The sequence below is a fragment of the Schistocerca nitens genome, chromosome 4, assembly GCF_023898315.1.
Source record: "Schistocerca nitens isolate TAMUIC-IGC-003100 chromosome 4, iqSchNite1.1, whole genome shotgun sequence".
NCBI lineage: Eukaryota > Metazoa > Arthropoda > Insecta > Orthoptera > Acrididae > Schistocerca > Schistocerca nitens.
This window is the reverse complement of record NC_064617.1, coordinates 683,255,085-683,279,571: the sequence shown is the minus strand read 5'-3', so window position 1 is coordinate 683,279,571 and position 24,487 is coordinate 683,255,085. Positions and strand designations below refer to the sequence as shown.

At 41.2% G+C, this 24,487-nt stretch overlaps 1 protein-coding gene across 1 annotated transcript in view; it reads left to right on the top strand.

Annotated features, from left to right (window-relative positions):
* The window catches only part of LOC126251864 (fidgetin-like protein 1), a 179,369-nt gene that overhangs the window by 117,584 nt on the left and 37,298 nt on the right, over window positions 1–24,487 (top strand). The window contains exons 7-9 of the mRNA XM_049952550.1: window positions 19,564–19,750; window positions 20,513–20,739; window positions 20,829–20,943. Of these exons, the coding sequence (XP_049808507.1) occupies window positions 19,564–19,750; window positions 20,513–20,739; window positions 20,829–20,943 (529 nt within the window). The remainder of the gene's footprint in view (window positions 1–19,563; window positions 19,751–20,512; window positions 20,740–20,828; window positions 20,944–24,487) is intronic.

Sequence of the window (24,487 nt, the reverse complement as noted above, 5' to 3'; positions counted from 1 at the left end):
TTGGGTAACAGAAGAAATATGGAATTTAATTGATGAAAGGAGAAAATATAAAAATGCAGTAAATGAAGCAGGCAAAAAGGAATACAAACGTCTCAAAAATGATATCGACAGGAAGTGCAAAATTTCTAAGCAGACATGGCTAGAGGACAAATGTAAGGATGCAGAGGCTTATTTCACTAGGAGTAAGATAGATACTGCCTACAGGAAAATTAAAGAGACCTTTGGAGAAAGGAGAACCACTTGCATGAATATCAAGAGCTTTGATGGAAACCCAGTTTTAAGCAAAGGAGGGAAAGCAGAAAGGTGGAAGGAGTATATAGAGGGTCTATGCAAGGGTGATGTACTTGAGGACAATATTATGGAAATGGAAGAGGAGGTAGATGAAGATGAAATGGGAGATATGATACTGCATGAAGAGTTTGACAAAGCACTGAAAGACCTATCAGTATAATAAGCCACAGCTGCAAAATACTAATGTGAATTCTTTACAGATGAATGGAAAAACTGATAGAAGCCAACCTCGGGGAAGATCAATTTGAATTCCGTAGAAATGTGAGGGAATACTGACCCTACGACTTATCTTAGAAGAAAGATTAAGGAAAGACAAACCTACATTTCTAGCATTTGTAGACTTAGAGAAAGCTTTTGACAATGTTGATTGGAAAAAAACTCTTTCAAATTCTGAAGGTGGCAGGGGTAAAATACAGGGAGCGAAAGGTTATTTACAATTTGTACAGAAAGCAGATGGCAGTTATAAGAGTCGAGGGGTATGAAAGGGAAGCAGTGGTTGGGAAGGGAGTGAGACAGGGTTGTAGCCTATCCCCGATGTTATTCAATCTGTATATTGAGCAAGCAATAAAGGAAACAAAAAGAAAAGTTCGGAGTAGGTATTAAAATCCATGGAGAAGAAACAAAAACTTTGAGGTTTGCCGATGACATTGTAATTCTGTCAGAGACAGCAAAGGACTTGGAAGAGCAGTTGAACGGAATGGACAGTGCCTTGAAAAGAGGGTATAAGATGAACATCAACAAAAGCAAAACGAGGATAATGGAATGTAGTTGAATTAAGTCAGGTGATGCTGGGGGAATTAGATTAGGAAATGAGACACGTAAAGTAGTAAATGAGTTTTGCTATTTGGGGAGCAAAATAACAGATGATGGTCGAAGTAGAAAGGATATAAAATGTAGACTGGCAATGGCAAGGAAAGCGTTTCTGAAGATGAAAAATTTGTTAACATCGAGTATAGATTTAAATGTCAGGAAGTCGTTACTGAAAGTATTTGTATGGAGTGTAGCCTTGTATGGAAGTGAAATGTGGACGATAAATAGTTTAGACAAGAAGAGAATAGAAGCTTTTGAAATGTGGTGCTACAGAAGAATGCTGAAGATTAGATGGGTAGATCACATAACTAATGAGGAGGTATTGAATAGAATTGGGGAGAAGAGGAGCTTGTGGCACAACTTGACTAGAAGAAGGGATCGGTTGGTAGGACATGTTCTGAGACATCGAGGGATCACCAATTTAGTATTGGAGGGCAGCGTGGAGGGTAAAAATCGTAGAGGGAGACCAAGAGATGAATACACTAAGCAGATTCAGAAGGATGTAGTCTGCAGTAGGTACTGGGAGATGAAGAAGCTTGCACAGGATAGAGTAGCATGGAGAGCTGCATCAAACCAGTCTCAGGACTGAAGATCACAACAACAACAACAACAACAACAACAACAACAACATCGCGAGTCAGCATCTCATTATTATTTGTGTATATGATGAAGGCATTAATGCAAGCAGTGTCAAAAATAGTGCAAGTGTCCAGTGTCTAGTTTTTCTTGAGGTTGAATAAGTAGTGCACATTTCATGTATTGTGTCCATACCTGTTTTGGTCTTATCGTACATTGTTATAATTTCTGGTTTCCTTTCCTCTGCAGTATTAGTGTCAGTGGCACTGTCATTATGCAAAGATGAAAGGAGAATAACGTTTTTGCCCTTCTTTGGCACATATGAAACTGAGTTCAAGATCTCTCGAGCAATTCTTTCTAAGAGTTCCTACTGTAAGTTTCTTTTTCAGGAGCTCTTCAGCCAGTGGTATGGAACAAAACCATTAGTCTAGTGTCACATTGCGTCCTCTACCTTCGATATGCCCAACAAGTATCTTTTCTATCTTCTTAGGCGAGTTTGACAGTGCAAAGGGGCCCTTTGGCTGTTTCCCAACATAGATTTCCAGCCTGTCAGAAATTGATTTGATTTCTTCCTCATTTGTTGGTTTGGCATCATGGTCTCTTGTGAAATTTGATGCAATGTGTTTCATGTAAATATTTGTGAATGATGTAAACGTTCTAAATATTATGTCATTTATAAATATTGAAAAACAATCCACAGCAGTTTTCGGAGATTTTGCGATAGCTTTCACGCCCGGGAGATGGATAATGAGGCCTACACTTCTATAGTTCATACGTTGTGACTAGGACAACTTCTCATTCATTTTGCAACCTTATTCTTTCCAACAAAAAAGTCATGCTTGCTTTCATTATCCGCTGCATTTACTTGCGGTTCCAGTTGCAGGTTGTCTCCATCCTCTGTTTCCGTGTCAATGCGATGAGAGAGAACTTCACAACAGTCTGTTTCCTCCTCTTCTTCTCCTCCTCCTCCTCCTCCTCCTCCTCCTCCTCCTCCTCCTCCTCCAAAAGTATCACCTGAGACCTCTTCCAGAACCTTCAACACTCTTTCTTGTTCTATTTCGTAACGATCCATAGCTGTTTTAACTGCACAGAGCAACAAAGTACAAGCAGCTGCTATGGAACACAACTGTGCACTTTCTCACAGCACTGCAACATAAAGAGTCGCGCGGGGTGCCAACAACACCCCAAGGCACATTGTTGCATGTTTTCTTGTAACTTGTGCTTCCGTTGTAGATTCTATTGTTACTCAAAGCTTTCATTATGTCGTAGAAAGGTACCAAAGAACATGACGTTATACTCCTATCCATTATGTAATAATCCATCAATAAGGATAATTGTGGTGTTCTGAACACCCCGCGCGACCGCTTAAGGGTTAAACACATATATATATATATACAAGATGATCATGGATGAACACTACATATTATTTGTACAGCACATTATTGTCAATAAAGACTTTTTTCTTTAAAGATGAGCTTCCACAGAGCATTATTCCATGTGACATTGAATGAAAATATTCAGAATATGTCAGTTGTCTGATTTGTCTCTCTCCAGGGTTGCAATGTTCCTAATTGCAAAAGTGACTGAACTAACTCGTTTTAGGTGTACCAAAATGTGCTTTGCAATTTAAATTCTCATCAGTATGCACACCTATGAATTTTGAGGTTTCCACCCTTTTTATTAATTCACCACTGTGTTTTACACTTAACATTGGTGTAGTACCCACGGAGATGCAGAACGAATATGTTGTGTCATTTTAAAATTGATGGTGAGACCATTCACAGGAAATACCAGTCAATGGTGCTTTTAAGAAAATGTTTACCATTTCTTCTGTTTCTGTATGGAAGCTTGGACTGATTACAGTATAAGTGTCATTTACAAGTAGAACTAATTCTGCTTGTTGTTATTAAATAGATGATTGTTTCCATATATGAAGAACAATAGTGGATCTAAGACTGAGCAAGGTGGCGCAGTGGTTAGCACATTGGACTCGTATTCGGCAGGATGACGGTTCAAACCCGTCTCCGGCTGTCTTGATTTAGGATTTCTATGATTTCCCTAAATCATTTCAGGCAAATGGCAGGTTGGTTCCTTTGAATGGGCATGACCGGTTTCCTTCCCCATCCTTCCCTAATCCGAGCTTGTGCTCCGTCTTTAATGGCCTCGTTGTCGACGGGACTGTAAACACTAATCTCCTCCTCCTCCACCTAAGATTGAGCCTTAGAGAACACGTATGTAATTGTGATTCCCTCCCCTCCCCTCCCCACCACCACCACCACCACCACCACCACCACCACCACCACAAAAAAAATCAGCATAATGTCTCCACACAACAGTGGTTGAAATACTGAGTACAACTTTCTGCAGTCTTGTGTTAGGTGTAACATTATATGTTGGTTGGCTATACCATCAATTCTATAAAACTTCAATTTATCTAGGAGAGTACTGTGATTCTTAGATAGTTCACAGAAAATATCAAGCGCCACCATTTTATTATTTAATAATTGGAAAAGTTTGGCAAGTGAACATGTAAATGGCATTGTTGGTCGAACATCTCTTCTGAAATCCAAATTGTGATTTGGTGAGGATATTATTGTTGCTCAGATGAGATAGTATTCTGGAACACATCATCATCTCAGATATTTTGGAAAATGTCAGTAATGAAACAGCTCGGTAATTTTTGTTTTGGCTTTCGGGACATACCCATACAGGTGTCTCAATAGTGGAATGTCAATTGTGATAATATGAATCTAAGAATAACGCAATACCGGTCCCTGAGCAGAGAAAATCTCTGAGCCAACCATGAATCGAACTTGGGGCCCCTTAGGTTAGCAGTCCACTGCACTGACCACACAGGTACCGAGACAGACAGCTCAGTAGTTATGGACTTATTCTATTATCTTTCTTAACAGTGGTTTGACAATGGTCTGTTTCACTATCTCTGGAAAAATGCCTTGAGTTAGTGATGTTACATATTTCAGAAAGACAGGGCTTTTTATATGGGTTCAGATCTTTAGTATTCTATTGGTAACACCATCAAAAACCAGATGAGCTTTTATTATTGAGAAAATACATATAATATTCTTAATTTCAGAAGGAGATGTTGGTGATACATTCTTATGACTGAATTTTATGAGATTTTTCAATATACTGCTATGATTTTTCTCTTGAACTGTTTGCCCCTATACTTTCTACTATAAAAATGATTATTAAATATCAGCTGCAATTTGCATGAAAGTGCTGAGAGATGATGCAGTCATTTGGATGCACTTTTAATAATTTTTGTTATGTCTTGATCACATTTTTATTTTTCCAACAACCGTACGTGTTTCTGCTGTGTTGTTTTCAAAGGCAGTGTTATGTCAGTCATGTAATATTGTTCATTAGATACATTGTATCATGTCAACATTCTCGATCATGAGACAAGTTGAAACCTACCTATATCTTATCCATCGTTTGTGTGTCCTTACATAACCCTGTGGTTATGTGGTGCTCAGATATGCACAGAATGTCTATCTTTTCAGAGGTCTCTAAATTTTCAAAATAGACAAGAAGCTCTTCTATCCTATTACTTGGTCCTCTAATATTCGGATGAAATAAGGTAACCTTACTTTTTCTGTGCATTCTTAAGCATTTTGAGGGACTCTTCTGTTATTTTGACTTCTTTCAAAACAGCTTGCGTGAATCCTCCTTGCAGCCCCCAACCCCCACCCCATAAATTTTCTGCAAGAATGTCAGCCAGCCTATGTTGCCCTCTTCTATTCAGTTGCAATCTGTACCTAGTATATCCTCATCTCCTAACGTTAGCAACAGGCACTGCATTCATGTGAGATTCCATTTGAATCAGCAGCAGCCTGCTCAACTCAGTGTTCAGGTGGCTCACGGAACTGTTAACCAGGGGTGGTCATGGTATTGTAAGACTCCCATTTCATGTAGGTCACTCCTAATGCTGTAATTCCTTTCCTTAGCCAGGTTGTTCCCCATTCCACCTTCTACAATAACCTGATCCTCTCTGCCAAAATCTTTGCACAAATTTGCTGTATCCTCTGTCACCTGGCTAAGGCTAGCACTTCGCTTCGCAATACTTGTGACCTGGTACCCTGTTCCTGATTTGTCTCGTAACTTTTGGCCTACACCCTTCCCATGGCGTCTACCTAGCAGCCAAACTCTCTTCTTCCTACTGTCTTCTGCAAATGATGTACACTGAATTTCTTTGCTAGCAGGGTCCTGCACTCTGTTTTGACAAATGTTAATGTCAGTTGTCAGTTAATGCATGGATATGATGAATGCAGGTAACAGCAATGTATTGGCTATTAAATATATCATACTGTGTGTTAATGGTTATTCACTGTGCAATGATGTCAGCTGTCTTATGTATCTTCAATATGTTATTGTATTGTCTAATACGATAACAAATCTGTTAGACCAGAAATTTGTTTCTTCAACAATGACATGTCATGTAGACAGGTCGAATATATTGTAACATGTGGGTAATGTTTCCAAATATATAATGACTTCTTTGTACTATGATATGCACCATATGAAATGTACACTGTATTAATTTTCAGTTCAGTATGGACTTAAGAATGGTTATAAAGCTGAAATCATGAATATGTGAAATAAATTAACAGTAAGCTGTAGTCAGGTGGTAGAAATTTATTTCAAAAACCTCTTTAAAGTGCCTGTAGGGCAACATTTAAAGTTCAGTAATGCCAACTTATGAATAGTATCTCAAAAGTGAGTTAAGTCGGTGTTCTGTTGTGTATACAAATAACATTCCAATCAATTGTAAGTGATAGTTGCCTTCCTTCATTTTTAATGATTTATTGTAGCACTGAATTTATTCATGGATTTAACCAGTACATCTGTATTGATTTTTTGCTCTTTACTACCACCTGTTAAGTGTCACTTACTATGTCACAAATAATTAGTTGAGTTTACAACAGTATTTCTGTAGTTCCATGTTTGGAATATTTAATCTCCACAGGCTATTTTTAATATGTTTTGTAAGTACATACCTGATTATTGTAATTTGTGTAGGAGATTTTATCATTAATATCTAAATTATCAGATGGTTCCATTAAAATAACCTTTTCATACCGCACTACACACAACACTGATACCTCCAGAACTCTACCACTCAATGCTGTTCCTGCTGCACATTATCTGTTCTTGCAGTTCTCACTGATAAAAGCAGTTTCCTGTTCTTGGCTGTCCTCTCCCCAAACACTTACCTTCACCCTTTTCTCTCTTTCTCCACCCAACTTTTTCAATGTTTCAGGTTACACATGTGATCCTAAATATTATGACTGCCTTAATAGCAACAAGGTTCGCCTTTGGAAAACAATACAAAGTCCTTGACAGGTTAATGGAGGTATGTGACACCAGATGTGTACCCTGGAAATGTAATTCCCTTAAATCATATGTAGGTGTGTTGTGGGCGTGTGTTTGGCACCTGATAGAATCACAGATGTATTCAGGTCACCAAATTTAGTAGTCAAGACATTGTGAGTTCACTATTATGCTCCTCTAACCACAGTAGCAAGATTCCAGCATGTGACAAGGAAGTTATCCTGCTGGAAGATGCCATCACCATCTGGGAAGACATCAAGCGCAAAGGGATGCATGTGGTCTACAGTAATGGTCACATAGTTCCCAGCTGTCATGGTGCTTTTGATTACTATGACATGTCACATGGAAGCTCAGGTGAATATTCGCCATAACATAATACTGCCCCTACCAGCCTCTGTCCTTGATGTGGTGCACATTCCATGCTGGAGGACAGTGTATCCAGGCGTGACCCTATACAATAAAGAGTTTATGCTTCATATTGAAAAATTAAATTTCTCATTCCAGTGATACGTGTATAACGACTTTTCTAGTTTATAACTAAGTCACAACGTGACAAAGCTGTGTTTAAAAAAACCGTGATGCTAGATATGAATTCAGTGCCCAACACACCATGAGATTAAGTCATTACCTAACAGAAGATAATCAATGCTTTTTGTCATTGCCTTTATTGTTTTTGTTGTGTCTAGACCATACAGCCTAGACACAATGCTGTAGCCGATAGGGCACGCAAGGCTAACGCAGACGGGCGTGAAGTCTGGAACATGAGAACTTATAAATGAATAAGAAGAAAAGTACGTAGATGCTTGTTACTTAACTTTTAATTAGTCCTTGGAATACATCTCTCTTGAATATTAGTAAGCTATAGGCACTGATACAAATGGCGCCTTGCTAGGTGGTCGCCATTTAACTTAGCAGAGGGCTATTCTACTGTCTATCTCTCGGCAATTTAGAGCAAGGCTTAGCACGTCCAATCGCTAGCTATGTTGTCCGTACAACTGGGGACGAGGTCTCCTCAGTCTCTCGAGACCTGCCTTGTGGTGGCGCTATGTTTGCGATCCCACAGTGGCGACACGCGGGTCCGACATGTACTACAGGACCGCGGCCGATTTAAGTTACCACCTAGCAAGTGTGGTGTCTAGCGGTGACACCACATTCCTCCCCCGCAAATCGGCGAATGGTCGTGAGATAAGGCTTCCGCCCGCCATGGGGAGGACCGCATGTGGACGTATGCGATGAGGTGGGGAGCCTAACAACAGGCGAGGCTGTGCCACCCGCACCCGGCCATTCGGTCCAAGGGGAGCTAGGAAACGCCTGAAAACCTAGTCCAGGGTGCACGTCAACATGCGGTGTATGCGCACGTAATGAGACAGGAGGGGCCGAAGGGTCGACCTCCATTGCGTCGGGGAATCCGACGCGCGATGACGACATCTGGTCCGGAGCAGGCAAGAGGTCCATGGCGGAGGACGGCTGGTCACGGGAAGCGAGCGGCGGCGCGTGACCCTGGGAGGCGCCGGGCGGTTGCAGCGAAGCGTCCACTGCGGGCGGCGGCGGCGGCGGCTGCGGCGGCGGCGCGACGCCATGAGGCAAAAGGGAAGGCAGCGTCGGTAACACCTGGGGATGAGACGAGCCAGTAGACGGGTCCCCAAGGCGCTGACCGGACGGCTCCGTCGCTGAAAGCAGACGGGGAGCGGCAGAACCCAGGTGACGACAGAGGCGCAGCTGATTGAGATGCCGACGCACCTCACCAGAGGCCCCCAAAACCAAATACATCGCGCGGCCGAGGCAGCGAAGAATGCGCCCTGCGAGCCAACGCCGTGAACCGCGATAGGTGCGATAATAGACAACATCGCCAGGAGCAAAAGCAGGAGTCTGCCGCTGCACAGGAACCCGATGTGGCGGATGCAGCAAAGACATCAAGGTGCGATGAGAACGGCCATGGAGCAATTCAGCCGGCGAGCGACCATCGCGGGGCTGAGAGCGATACGAAGACAAAAAGAGCAACAAAGCGTCCTCCCGAGAATGCGACTCTTTCAATTTCAACATCTGTGACTTGAAAGTCCGGACCAATCGTTCAGCGGCACCGTTTGACTGAGGCGAAAACGGTGCGGATGTCAGATGTTGAATACCATTGGCCTCGCAGAAGGACTGAAAGTCTGCGGACATGAATTGTGGGCCATTGTCGGAAACAATAGTCTGCGGAAGACCTTCAATGCAAAAGATAGCAGACAAGGCTTGGATTGTGGCAGAAGACGTCGTGGAAGACATCCGGACAACAAAAGGAAAATTACTGAAAGCATCGACCACAACCAACCATCGAGCATTCCAGAATGGACCAGCAAAATCGATGTGCAAACGTTGCCAAGGGGAAGTGGCTTTCGGCCATGCAAAGAATTTCCGCGGTGGTGCGGATTGTTGTTCGGCACACGCCACGCAAGAGGAGCACATATTCGTAATCGCAGTATCGATTCCGAACCAAGTACAGTGCTGACGAGCAAGTTGTTTTGTACGCACTATACCCCAATGTCCTTGGTGGAGAAGCTTTAAGACAGAGGACTGTAACGAACGTGGGACCACGACTCTGGACTGATCATTATCAGAACGCAACAACAAAACACCACGTCGTACAAAAAGTCTCTCCTTGTGGGCAAAAAAACGGCGAACCAAAGGATCCTCGATCCGTGACGTTGACAAGGGCCATTGCGTAGCAACAAAACGCAAAACAGTAGCAAGGACAGGGTCAGCAGCTGTGGCTGTAGCTACACGACGAAAATCAATCGGAAACGATTCGACCACGTCATCGGTTTCCGAATCAATGAACATGCAAGCAAGTTCGGAAGAATCGAATGCTTTATCCTCAGCAACAGGCAAACGGGACAACGCATCAGCGTTTCCGTGCTTAGCAGTGGACCGATACAAGATATCGTAGCGGTACTGCGAGAGAAAAAGTGACCAGCGAATGAATTTCTGCGCTGTACGTGGAGGTACAGGCTTGGTCGGATGAAAAAGCGATGTCAACGGTTTGTGGTCCGTGATGATTGTAAAGTGACGACCATACAAGAAATCGTGAAACTTTGTAACACCAAACACGAGAGCTAAAGCTTCTTTCTCTATCTGTGAATAATTTCTTTGCGCAGAGGAGAGCAATTTGGACGCAAAGGCAATAGGGCGATCATGCGAGCCATCTTTGTGCGCAAGCACAGCACCGATCCCGAAATCCGATGCATCTACCATCAACAAAAGGGGTTTGCGGGGATCGAATGGCGTAAGGCAAGTATTTGAAAGTAACGCCGATTTCAACTGGCGAAAGGCGCGTTCGCATTCCGTCGTCCAGACGAACGGAACACCTTTACGGCGTAAGCGATGAAGCGGAGCTGAAATGGAAGAAGCATTGCGCACAAACTTTGCATAATAATTAATTTTACCCAGCACACTCTGTAGTTGTTTAACATCCCGTGGCGAAGGCAACTCCTGTATGGCACGGAGGTGCTCTGGACTCGGATGTATACCTTGGGCATTTATGACATGCCCCAGGTAGGGTAAGTCCCGAGCAAAAAGCACACATTTGTCCTTCCTCAAGCGAAGACCATTCTGACGCAAGACCTGAAATAATGTTCGGAGATTTTGCAAATGTTCGGCTTCTGTCTTTCCTGAGATCACAATATCGTCCAGATAGTTCGCAGCAGTAGAGACCGACGCACAAACAGTTTGTAAATATTTCTGAAACAAAGCAGGGGCAGATGCACACCCGAACGCTAGTCTTTTGAAGCGATACAAGCCAAGATGCGTGTGAACCACTAAGACACGCTGGGATTCTTCGTCCACAGGTATTTGCAAGTACGCATCTGCTAGGTCCAATTTGGAAAAATATTTTCCCGGGCACAGTTTGTCAAAAAGATCTTCCGGGCGGGGCAAAGGAAAAGTGGCAGTCACAAGTTGTGGATTCACTGTTGCCTTGAAGTCCACACAAAGTCTCAGTTTACCGGAAGGTTTTGGCAAAATTACTAAGGGTGAGGCCCAGAGAGAAGCCTGCACACGTTCAATTACACCTTGAGATTCTAAATCGGCTAATGTTCTGGCGACCTCATCACGCAATGCGTGGGGAACATTGCGCGCTCTGAAAAATTTCGGTTGCGCGTTTTCTTGCAGTTCCAAATGCGCTTCATAGTTCTTAGCGCAACCAAGGCCCGGTGCAAAAATGTCTGCAAATTCTTCACAAAGACTAGAAACACTGGCGGAAGGCACAGTCTGATTCACTAATAGGACCTGATTTACTATAGACATATTAAACAATTGAAATAAATCTAAACCAAACAAGTTCACTGCAGAAGTAGAACGAAGAACGTAAAATGATACAAGTTTTGTCTGTCCCATGTATGTGGCAAGAAGGCTGCACTGTCCTAACACAGGTATATGCTGTCCAGAGTAACTATGTAACTTAACATTTGCGGCACGCAATGGCGGTTTGCCCAGTTGTTTGTACGTGTCGTGATTGAGCAATGAAACTGCAGCTCCGGTATCGAGCTGGAATGGTATCACTGTGCCGTCAAAGTCTAAGTCCACAAAAAGTTTATTGTCCTGCTGACGACAAGAGCGACTGTCACGTGCAATTTGAACTGATACAGGTACAGAAGCACTGGCGACTGTACGGGATTTCCGGCGACGTCGACGCACACTTTTGGTGGGACGAACATAGTCACTGTTAGCTAAAGTGTCACTGGACGGGTTGGAATGAACTACATGAATGTCCATGGGCGAAGGTCCACGAGCCTGATTGTCCTGGGTTCGATTCCGGCGCGAAGCAAAGGGCCTAGAATTATTGTGATTGTCTGATCTAAGCCTTTTCTGGCAAACACTTTGAACATGTCCTTTCTTTTGACAGTAAAAGCAAATAGCTTGGCGTGACGGGCAATTTTCACGCGAATGTCTAGTGGCACACCGCGGGCATGATTTCACTGCAGTTGCTTGCTTACGCGGCGCACGTGTTTGCAAGGTAGGCTGCCGCTGCGGTAACGGGCGCGAGGGCTGCTTAGCGTCCCGTGCAGCGGGCCCGGCGGGCCGGTTAATGTGACACACTGCTGGCGAAGTTTCAAATGAGTCCTGAGCAAAGTCAAGTGTGTCTTGCCTATCCAATATGTCTATCACTTGTTGAAGGGAGGGATTAACGAGTTTCAAAATCTGTTCCCTTATGCGAACATCAGAAACGTTCTGTGCTATTGCATCACGCACCATTGTATCTGAATAAGGAAGTCCACAGTCACATTCAAATGCACACTCCCTAGTAAGTCCTTGCAAAGTTGCAACCCACTCCCTATTAGTGTGACCGGCCGTACGTTTTGTACGAAAGAACGTATACCGTTTTGCAACGACATTCACTGTTTCTTTGAAATAGGCATCTAAAGCAGACAAAATTTCTTCGTAGGCCAGAGTTGCTACGTCGCGTCGGGGAAACAATTTCACTATCACACGGTAGGTAGACACACCGACACAAGAAAGCAAAAACGGCTGCCGCTCGTTACCTTGAATTCTGTAGGCTGTTAGATGAAACTGGAACTGGCGGGACCATTCTTGCCATGTTTCATCGGCTGCCACGAATGGTCTAAATTGCGGTGCAACAGCGTTTTGTGGCAGCGGTAGCGATGAAGCGGCGGCTGCCGCATCGTGTTGCAGCACACGTTGACCCTGGACGAGCTGTCCCAGGGCATCCAATAACGCCTGCGACTGCTGATTCTGCAAGCGAAAAAATTCGGACAGTACATCCGGAGATTGTGGCGAAGCCATGACACAAACGAATTAATACAAACTCTTTTTCTTGTCGCCAATAATGTTGTGTCTAGACCATACAGCCTAGACACAATGCTGTAGCCGATAGGGCACGCAAGGCTAACGCAGACGGGCGTGAAGTCTGGAACATGAGAACTTATAAATGAATAAGAAGAAAAGTACGTAGATGCTTGTTACTTAACTTTTAATTAGTCCTTTTGAATACATCTCTCTTGAATATTAGTAAGCTATAGGCACTGATACAAATGGCGCCTTGCTAGGTGGTCGCCATTTAACTTAGCAGAGGGCTATTCTACTGTCTATCTCTCGGCAATTTAGAGCAAGGCTTAGCACGTCCAATCGCTAGCTATGTTGTCCGTACAACTGGGGACGAGGTCTCCTCAGTCTCTCGAGACCTGCCTTGTGGTGGCGCTATGTTTGCGATCCCACAGTGGCGACACGCGGGTCCGACATGTACTACAGGACCGCGGCCGATTTAAGTTACCACCTAGCAAGTGTGGTGTCTAGCAGTGACACCACAGTTTTAATGATTCCTAGTTATAGTACATGGCCATATAGTTTATCTTCTGTTCAGGGTCTATTTTTGGGATGCTCTGGAGCTTTATCAGTTTCTAACTGTTGTCAGAATAATGAAAATTCTAATTTGATATCCAATTTTTATGTCTATTTGACCACCTTCTTCTGTGTGGATGCACAAACAGTGCATCAACTCTTATGGGAATTGCTGGTAAAGCCATGAGTAATGAGTATGATGGGCAGGGGCACTATGAATATAGTGCGGGACAGTAAGTTGCAAATGTGGGTCTCACGGGAGGCATGCCAGAGATAAGTCCCTGCAGTCACACTATCCTCTGTGTCCTCGGTGGCTCAGATGGATAAAGCGTCTGCCATGTAAGCAGGAGATCCCGTTTGAGTCCCGGTCAGGGCACACATTTTCAACTGTCTCCATTGACTTATATTAACGCCTGTATGCAGCTAAGGGTATTCATTTCATTGTAAATTCAGCTTTTTTATATATGAAGGTAGTATCTGTTCCCGAAAAAACAGCTACAATTGATGACCGTGCAGTTTCTCTAGAATTAGATGATAATGAAATCGACATCCTAGCTGCAAACAGGCATTGATATACATCATTGGGGACATGTTGAAACTGTTTGCCCTGACCGGGACCCAAACCCGGGATCTCCTGCTTACATGGCAGATGCTCTATCCATCTGAGCCACTGAGGGCACAGAGGATAATGCGCCTGCAGGGACTTTCTCTACCAGAAAACTGGTAGAAGCCGACCTCAGGGAAGATCAGTTTGGATTCTGTAGAAATGTTGGAACATGTGACGCAATACTGACTTACCTTAGAAGATAGATTAAGGAAAGGCAAACCAACGTTTCTAGCATTTGTAAACTTAGAGAAAGCTTTTGACAATGTCGAATGGAATACTCTCTTTCAAATTCTGAAGGTGGCAGGGGTAAAATATAGGGAGTGAAAGGCTATTTACAATTTGTACGGAAACCAGATAAGAGTCAAGGGGTATGAAAGGGAAGCAGTGGTTGGGAAGGGAGTGAGACAGGGTTGTAGCCTATCCCCGATGTTATTCAATCTGTATATTGAGCAAGCAGTAAAGGAAACAAAAGAAAAATTTGGAGTAGGAACTAAAATCCATGAAGAAGATATAAAAACTTTTAGGCTGATGACATTGTAATTTTGTCAGAGACAGCAAAGGACCTGGAAGAACAGTTGAACGGAATGAACAATGTCTTGACAGGAGGATATAAGATGAACATCAACAAAAGCAAAACAAGGATAATGGAATGTAGTCGACTTAAATCAGGTGATGCTGAGGGAATTTGATTAGGAAATGAGACACTTAAAGTAATAAATGAGTTTTGCTATTTGGGGAGCAAAATAACTGCTGATGGTCGAAGTAGAGAAGATATAAAATGGAGGCTGGCAATGGCAAGGAAAGCGTTTCTGAAGAACAGAAATTTGTTAACATCGAGTATAGATTTATGTGTCAGGAAGTCTGTGAAAGTTTTGTATGGATTGTAGTCATGTATGGAGGTGAAACATGGACGATAAATAGTTTAGACAAGAAGATAATAGAAGCTTTCGAAATGTGGTGCTACAGAAGAATGCTGAAGATTAGATGGGTAGATCACATGACTAATGAGGAAGTACTGAATAGGATTGGGGAGAAGAGGAGCTTGTGGCACAACTTGACTAGAAGAAGGGATCGGTTGGTAGGACATGTGTTGAGGCATCAAGGGATCACCAATTTAGTATTGGAGGGCAGCGTGGAGGGTAAAAATCGTAGAGGGAGACCAAGAGATGAATACACTAAGCAGATTCAGAAGGATGTAGGTTGCAGTAGGTACTGGGAGATGAAGCGTGCACAGGATAGAGTGGCATGGAGAGCCGCACCAAACCAGTCTCTGGACTGAAGAGCACAACAACAACCACCTTTGGATTTATGAAGGGAGGAGGAGAGCAGAATGAGAAGACTAGAACATTTGTAATTGATTGCAGCTTGACTGCACACTGTCCACAGTAAGATATTGCAAGACGAGAAACAACTTATTTCTGATGTGGGGGTGCATTTAAAAATGAAATCGTATTGTAGAAGGGACAAATTCTTATAAAAATCACCATCTGTTTTCCTAAGCTCAATGGCATTAAAGAAAATCCGAGGTCTGAAAAATTCATTTTGGCCTTGAAAAAATTACAAGGATAGTTTTGTAAACCTTTGAGGACACTGCCAGTCTTACATCTGTTTTTGAGACCATTTGCATTTCAGTTGAAAGCACAGCAGTACATGTGCAAGTGTAAAGCACACCTGTCATGTGCGGCTGTAGCTGATTGATCTGCAGTGTAATTCCTTTTTGAAAGATAAATTCTTTGATGTTAAAACTGTCCAGGATGTCTATGTTGATTTGTAAGAAAGAGTTTCCACGTCTCCATAATTAGGTTGGAAATGTAATAAAATATTTCGATCAACATATTATATCTTCATTGCACCAAAAATAAATAAATAATATTGAAAATCTGTTTTGTTTGTGATCTATGTTGAGAAATATAAAATATGAAACAGTCTTATGCAGCCTGATTGCACTGCAATTTAAATGTGACACTTTCCAGTTTCCCTCTCTTCCACTTCCTGAATCTCAGACAGCGTGGCAGAGCAGTGAGGGAAGTGTGCAATCAGGCGAGAGAGTTACGGCACAGGAACCCTACTTGTGTGCTGAATTCTTGGTTGTTCCAGCTCTATCAGTGATGCATTTGTCCAGGGATCATTTTACAATGATACAGAATCTCTCAGGTTAACCCTTAGTTTCCCAGGTCAGTTTTTTGTTGCCCTTTGTCCCATGTGTGGTCTGACAGACTGCTATATTTAAATAGCCATAAAAATTGCATTCAGCAATTTCAGCGAAACAGTTCAGTTTTTTATGTGAAAGGTTACATTAATACCACACAAAAATGTATCCAAATAAGTTTTAAAGTTTATTTTTACAAAAAAATGCATTTAAACAAGAAACTGCACAAAATGGACTTAATGTTACACGATAATTTTAATAGTGTGGAAACTCAAATACCTTGCACTCCAAATTTTACTTTTTGTTTTATTTTTATTGTTTATTATACGTGTAACAATAAAATCATAAAAATTTCCATAAAACATTCAAAAAATGAAAATTATGCTAGTACTTTTCAGGTTTTCAGTTTTCTTCTCAGAGGTTTTCTTTGCACTCGCTGGACATTTTTGTAGAGGAATAAATTTAGATTGTCTCCTGCAACAATGACAAATATAAGTCACTTCTCTCTCCCACCCGCACACATTAGCGACAGAGTAACAATAAATGCACTCTGTGAAACTGCATCTGGGATGTTAAGAGTTAATGCAAGAAAAACATGATTCGTCTATACAGACATATGAACATACTGCATTTGCCTGACGTGATTTAGGAAGAGCACGGAAAACATAAATTAGGATGGCTGGACAGAGCTTGAACCTTCGTCCTCTCGAATCTGAGGTATTGCATAAGGATAAATCAGGAAATTTTGTTGGTTGGATGAGCAAGAGATTACCACTTTGAGAGATGTGGGAAGAATTGTGGAAAGCATGTTCCCAATTGCCAGGCACAGTGATAGGTAGTCAACACCCAGGCAAATGATGTGTTTAAGTTGTTCCAGTTTGGGGGGATGTTAGATAATGAGATAATTAACTCATTTGCATCTGTTGCATGGGGATGTTTAGAGATCATTAGGTGCACAAGTGGTGCAAAGAAAAATGAACATCGTTACCTCATTAAAAACATCTGGCTGAGAAAGGGGTGGATTATGTCATTACCACAATCTTTGATCACCTGATGATGCAAGACAAATAGCAAAGCTGAAAATGTATGTCCAGGCATTTGGAAGAATTACATTCAGTCCCTTGCAGCTTATACTGTGCAAATGGATTCCAAGCCAGTTTTGTTATTAAACTAAATATCGTAATGAATTGTTGATTGTGTACAGCATCCAGCTGCAAATTGGTTTCAGGCTACTTTACTCAAAAAGTACTGTCACCGTTTTGGAAATTTTTACAATTCATCATCAGACTCTTTTCATATATTCATCAATACATATTACACATTGGTTTCCTGTTAGTTACTGTAGGATAAACAATAATTTACAGATTACTAATGTGTAACCAAAATGGTTGTGCTACATATTTGTGTTGAAATGCAGCTTACGGGAAATGTTCATCTGGTGCATTTGTATTAGCAGATGCGCCAGATGGGCATTTCAAGTAAATTGCATTACAACAAAAATGTGTTGCAACCATTTTGATTACACATTTATAATTTGTAAATTATTGTTTATCGTAGGGCAGCTAACAGGAAACCAATGTGTAAGATGTATTGATGAAGGCATGAAAAACTGTCTGATGATGAAATTTAAAAAGAAATTCAAAACTGATAATGGTACTTTTTGAGTAAAGTAACCTGAAACCAGTTTGTGGATGGTTGCTGTACATCATCAACAATTTATTTATATAACAGCCACAGTCTCCAACCATATCTACATATGACAAAATTGCATAATTTAAATATTTGTTACATAACTCATTCCACATCATTAAAATATACAAATGACCTAAATGTGTCTAACTAAACAAAATGAAAATTGTAGAAGGACATGCAATCCGTGTCAGTGCTGCATCCTTTATTGTTTGATTAGAGCTATCTTCAACAAACATTTAGAGCTTTTTGTTTGCTTGAGCTGTTAATACATGTCACACTGTTTGCTTCCAGCAGCTGAATTAGGATATTATAATCATATCTGAATCGTTTGCTCATTTAATGTGCCATTCCCATATGTTCTGTAATGTATGCTGCCTCTAGTGCAATGTGGTGACTAGCAACTTACTTTCTTTTTTTTTCTAATATGCGCATTCTTATACAGGGTTTCCCACATAAAACTAATATGCCTTCTGCCCAAGATTGAAGTAACAGTGAGCTAACTAAAAAATAGTAGATAATAGTAAAAGTGAAAAAACATTTAGTTACCTGATTGTAAGAGATGCTGGAAGTGGTGACTGTGGGCTTCCAGACATTGTTGACTTTGTGTGATGACGTTACCAGCAACACGCTGTAATTCTGCGGGCTGGTGTTGTTAATTTCTCTTGTAATGTTTTGTTTAAGATCATCTACTGTACAAGGACTGTCAGCATACACTTTAATTTTTAGTGCCCCCCAGAAATATAAATCACACAATGTTATGTCTGGGGGATCTTGGGGGCCAGAGTCTGTCTTGGATGTTTGAGCACTTGAGTCTGTCTTGGATGTTTGAGCACTTGCTCCATCTTGTTGGAAAACTGCATAAAGCTTCTCTACATCTGTTAATCGTGAATAGAAAGAGTTAAAGATCTCTAGTTATCTAGTGCTGTGTAAGGTGTAATTGAAAAATGTGGGGCCAGTAATGTGCACACTGGGAAATGCACACCAAACACCTATTTTCTCTAGGTGGAAATGTTCTTTATGTAGCATATGAGCATTGTCCTTTAATCAGTATGTGCAGTTTTGGGAGTTTGCATAACCTGACAAGAACATAAAGTAAAACAATGGACCCAGGTAACAGTTAGCAATCAATGTTAACAGCCAGTTACAATAATGAACTCCTTTTTTTTTCCTGATCCTCAAATTTCAACTCACACTCACATGATAGGCTTTTAATTTGATATTTTTTAGTACATGATGACACAATGTAAACCAACCTGTACAACAACCTCCTTACCGACTTGCGGGAACTTCTTGTAATGTCCGTGTGAATTCTGTTTATAGTTTCAGGGATCCTGACAGTCGGTTGAATATTCCTTTGCACATTGTAAACAGACCCTACAGCCCTCCATTTCTTGTACAGATCTTGAATAGTGCTGGTCATGGGGTGTTCCCTGCCAGGATACTTTACTTGAAACATTTCTGGATGGAACCTGCCTTTATGTAACACTCCACAATATCAATTTGCTGTTCTAATTTAAACTGTCCCATTTCTGTAACAAATCAACAATACAAGCTTCTCACAACAGCTGACACACGAACACACAGCTGCACTCAACTTTCTGATAAAATGCAGTATAACCAACTGTCGAGACAGTGTGCCACTTCACAAGCGATTTGATTAGGAATGATTAACCAGTACATGAGGCATACCCATTGTATGAGCAGATAACAGACAAGTAACTGCAGAAAAGAATCTGACAATTTTTTGTTACAGAGGAGATATGCTGGAAAGGCATCCAAGAAATGATTATAACCAGGGAATGGTACAAGAAGAGGATGAAAGACTGAAAAACATTGACCCGAAAATGATTGAGTTAATACGAAATGAAATTATGGACTGTGGAGCCCCTATCACATGGGATGACATAGCTGGACTTGAATTTGCAAAGTCTACAATCCAGGTAGAATTTCACTTACCTATAGAACACTGAGGGGACTTCAGAAAATAAGTTACAGATTATTGCGTGAGGTCAGATAACTTTTATTGAATGCTGCAAAACACTTCAGAAGTGACGCAGTTGAATGACACTAGTTTTCAACATAGCCACCAAGTCCCTAAACAGCAGTTGAAAAGTTCTACAAATCATTCATTTCTTTGGCAATAGAAATCTGCTACTTGGTCACGGAAAATGTTTCCTCTCAGATGTTCACCCCTCGATCCCTGGACATTGTCCTCTGTGGTCGACGTTGATGGCCTTCCATCCTGATCACCACCACCTCCCACGTTTATGTGGCAGTGGTCAAATTGCTGACATCATTTCACTACAACTGAATGAGATGATGCATTTGGTTCATATAATGCCAGAATTTCATGGTGAATGTGTATGCAATTTAGACATTTTGCCCACAAGAATCATACTGTTAAGTGTTCTTTAACTTTGGAGTACATTTTCTGTTGTTGCACCATTTCACTCCCAAGCTGTGATGCATCTGCCATCTGCACCACAACAGAAATGTCTCTGCAGGAAATGTTGACATATACAAACATCTGACAATGAGCCACTCATATTGCACAGTGATTTTAGCATGAGACAACATATGTAACTTATTTTCAAAGTTCCCAGTGTATATTTAATAGTGCTAAGATTAATACATTTTGTCTAAATATTATATCTGAATAATGTGTTATCATATGCTTTCTCATCTGGCTCTGATATTGACAGGAAATTGTTGTCTGGCCTATGCTCAGACCTGATATCTTCACTGGTCTGCGTAGGCCACCAAAAGGGATTCTTCTGTTTGGACCACCTGGTACAGGCAAAACACTTATTGGTAAATGTATTGCTTCACAATCACGTTCAACATTCTTCAGTATAAGTGCATCTTCCCTGACATCAAAGTGGATTGGTGAAGGAGAAAAAATGGTTAGAGCTTTGTTTGCTGTGGCGAGGTATGTTTATTGTTCACACGAGCTCTATGAATGTCTTGATTTACTATTAAACAAGGAATTTTGTAAATTATTATGTGTAATATTCCTAGGTGTCATCAACCATCTGTTGTCTTCATAGATGAAATTGACTCTCTGTTAAGTCAAAGAAGTGAGACTGAACATGAAAGCTCTCGGCGCATAAAAACTGAATTCCTTGTTCAGCTGGTAAGAATACTCCACTTATATTTTTTGAGTTAAAAAATACTGTACTCTTATGTTATCTGAATAATTATGGTTATACACCCATTTGCAAGTGTTCCACAGTTATTTCGGTTTCATCCGTGCTTAAAAACTCAAATTTGTGTCTGCCTATACTGTCTTCCCATACTACTACTCCTTGAGTATCGAATTAAATACTGCATGGATGCTTCGTACCTTCTTATGGTAAGAATTTACAGTAGATTTCTGTCTTTGCTTGTTCTTCCTAGCATTGTAGAGACAAATATCATAATAGTAGTCATTTTGGCAACATTGGGGAAAATATAGTGTAGAATTCCTTCTCAGAGAACTTAATTTTGACTTGGTATGGTAGCATTAAAATACATCTTTAGAAGAATCACTCTGAAAGAGGGAGACGAAAACAGGTTGTGACTGGTAGAAGGTTGTAGGCAAGTTTACAACAAGTGAAACTCGTGGTACACCTGTTCTAGAACCTTTACAAGCTAAGAGTATTTGTAACAAAAGATGTATGTATGCGTAACATGAATGATACACACCACATTTAAAATTTTGATGGAAATTGTAGTTTCTGTCTTTTTAAATTTCTTACGAGAATAATGATATAAAGAAGAGATAAAACTGACAGATGCTTATCCAAACCTGTATCTGGAAAGAGAGAAGCTGCAGGAGACAGTTTGTTAATAGCAGTCAACTAATAATGAAGATTCAAATTTCAGGTTACTATTATTAACTGCTAGTTATCAGTAGATCAAAGACGGGAGCTGAGCTCGGTGACTACCATTTTGGACCAATATCTACTCTTGGCAGCTGTTCTACATTCATGAGTACTGTGAAATAAGATTGGTGGGAATAGCATTCCAAAATTTTTCCCCTATGCTGAGAATAATGCACCAAACTTCAATCATTCTTAGTAATGAACCTATACATTCCTAATCACATCTTTTTATTAAGTGCCTCTTGCTCACATGAATGATCATTTTGGTAAGAGCTGTTCTACACAGCCCATAGATATCACATACTCTGGTCACACTACTTGCATAATTTACTTAATCGAGATTATGCTGATATAAGAGCACTAACAAGTTATCTGTCAGAATGAATGAGCACAGACAAACTGCCTGCATAATAAATATTGAATATTCTGTTGTTGAGCATGCTGTGACACCTTGCAGCGGGATCACTGTGGCCGTTCTATTCTCCCTCTTATTACCAATCCTTTTTTATTCCCTTATACACCCTTGTCCTTTCATATTGTATATATTTCTTCTGTTGGAGGTTAACTTTTATGAAACAGTTCCTACTTGTGCAGTGTGCGTATACGATTGATATAGCAGACCGAACCTGATAAAATGTAGATACAAACAAAGATCAGCAATAGCACAGCACAACAGTGTGCAAAATAGTTCTAAATTGGGTATAAAAATGGTAAAAATAGCATTGTTAGTAAAAGACAATTTGGATACATAGTGAAGCCTGATTGGCTAATACACTGCTGGCCATTATAATTGGAACAATCAATGAATTGGCACGAAGTATACTACATGATTGGATATGCAGATAATGAGCATTTCAGCACATTTACACAAAGCAAGCAGGAGTAACGCCATCTACAATCTATATACAAGATTACACAGCAGGTTTCTCATTCAGAAATTGCATTTGAATGTTAATTGTTGCAAGAATATACTGTTATGCTTTATTTGAGAAAGAGAACTGTCTACCAGCCTGTGTTGGTATTTGGGAGCAGCAGAATTGTGTTCTATCAGAACTACACTTTATACTCTTTGTTAATCAGAATTCCACAACTGTCATGCGAAAATGAAATCAACAGGTTCATGAGGGCCACACAGAACACCATACAGTATCTCAATGGTGCCATGTGACTATCACCTCAGAGGATTGTTGATTCAGTCAGCAGGGTCATACAGGTACCTCACACAGGTTGAGTCAGGGCTTGTTTACAGCAAGACAGGTAACGACACAGACAGTGCAATGTCTCGCAAGCCACACACTGTCGGCATGTCTACAATTGTTACGGCTTCCCTTGACATGGCAGCAGAGAGGGGCAGGTACTCAGACAGTGGTACACCCAATGACACCACTTGAGACAGGAGTGACACCATCTCGTCTTTTAAGACAAGTTACGGTTCTGTGTACTGCATCATGATGGACATATATGTATATGTGGAGGCTTTGAGGGGAAAGAATGTTGTCAGATTGCACTAGTGCCGGCCGCGGTGGTCTCGCGGTTCTAGGCGCTCAGTCCGGAACCGCGGGACTGCTACGGTCGCAGGTTCGAATCCTGCCTCAGGCATGGATGTGTGCGATGTCCTTAGGTTAGTTAGGTTTAAGTAGTTCTAAGTTCTAGGGGACTGATGACCTCAGATGTTAAGTCCCATAGTGCTCAGAGCCATTTGAAGATTGCACTAGTAGTTGTCATATGGGGCCAGGAGCTATCACTACCATATGGAATGTCGTTGGCTAAAAACATGATCATCTCTGGTTCACATAGCTGATAATTTGGACAGTGGGCCACTCTATTTTTGAGATGTTCAAGCTTGTGGCTTTGTCTTATCTTCAAGATCTTTGTGACACTAGCTTTCACACATGTTGCTTATGCTGTCTTGATCTACCTCAATATGAAGTGTGTTTGACTGTTGTTCTGGTCAGCATGTTCCCCTGATCTCTCACCTATTGAAAACGTCTGGTGATGTGGCCAAAAGACTTGCATGCCACCACTCGCCAGCCTCTACAACTGATGGACTCTGGCATAGAGGAAATAACATGGACTGATGTAACCATATCTATCACTCAAGCTCAGTTTGGCTCAATATACTGCCAGGTTGTTGCTGCCAGAGGTAGTGATTCTGTGTTCTAAATTTTGTGCCCTATATACTCTTAAATCACCTACTAATCTGATCACGTATTCTTTCTATTATACTGTGTATGCAAAATAAGTAAAATTAGTTTATTTGCGGTCCTTCGTGGTGTTACAATTTTAATGGCCTGCAATGTAGAACAAATGAGGCACTAAGTGTCCCTTTAGGGAGGCACCTGTTGAGATAACATTTTCAAAGTAATTTGTGTATTAGAATTGTTGAGTATAGTCTGATTAAAATTAGTTGATGGTCGACACTTCATGTGTTGGAGCTGGTTTTCTCTAATCAGAGCACTCAACATCGTGACTGAGCCCTTCACCGTTGTCTGACTGCCACAATAGGTCAGTTCATTTCCAATTTCTTCTCCAGCATTCATTCTTGATGCGTTTGGATCCTGAATCATGGGTCTGGCACTTTTATTTCATATTCGTTACACATGATAACCACACCAAAAACAACACACACAATGATGCTAATGAAATACACAAGTTCCGTACAAAGCACTAACCAAACACTATTGGGTACTTCTGCACAAGATGCGATTCAGCACCACATATACAGTTATCATAATCACAGATATCAGTTTACATTAGATAAACTTCATGCGAAATTGCATGAAGCCGAATTTTTGAATGTTGCAATTCGTCATT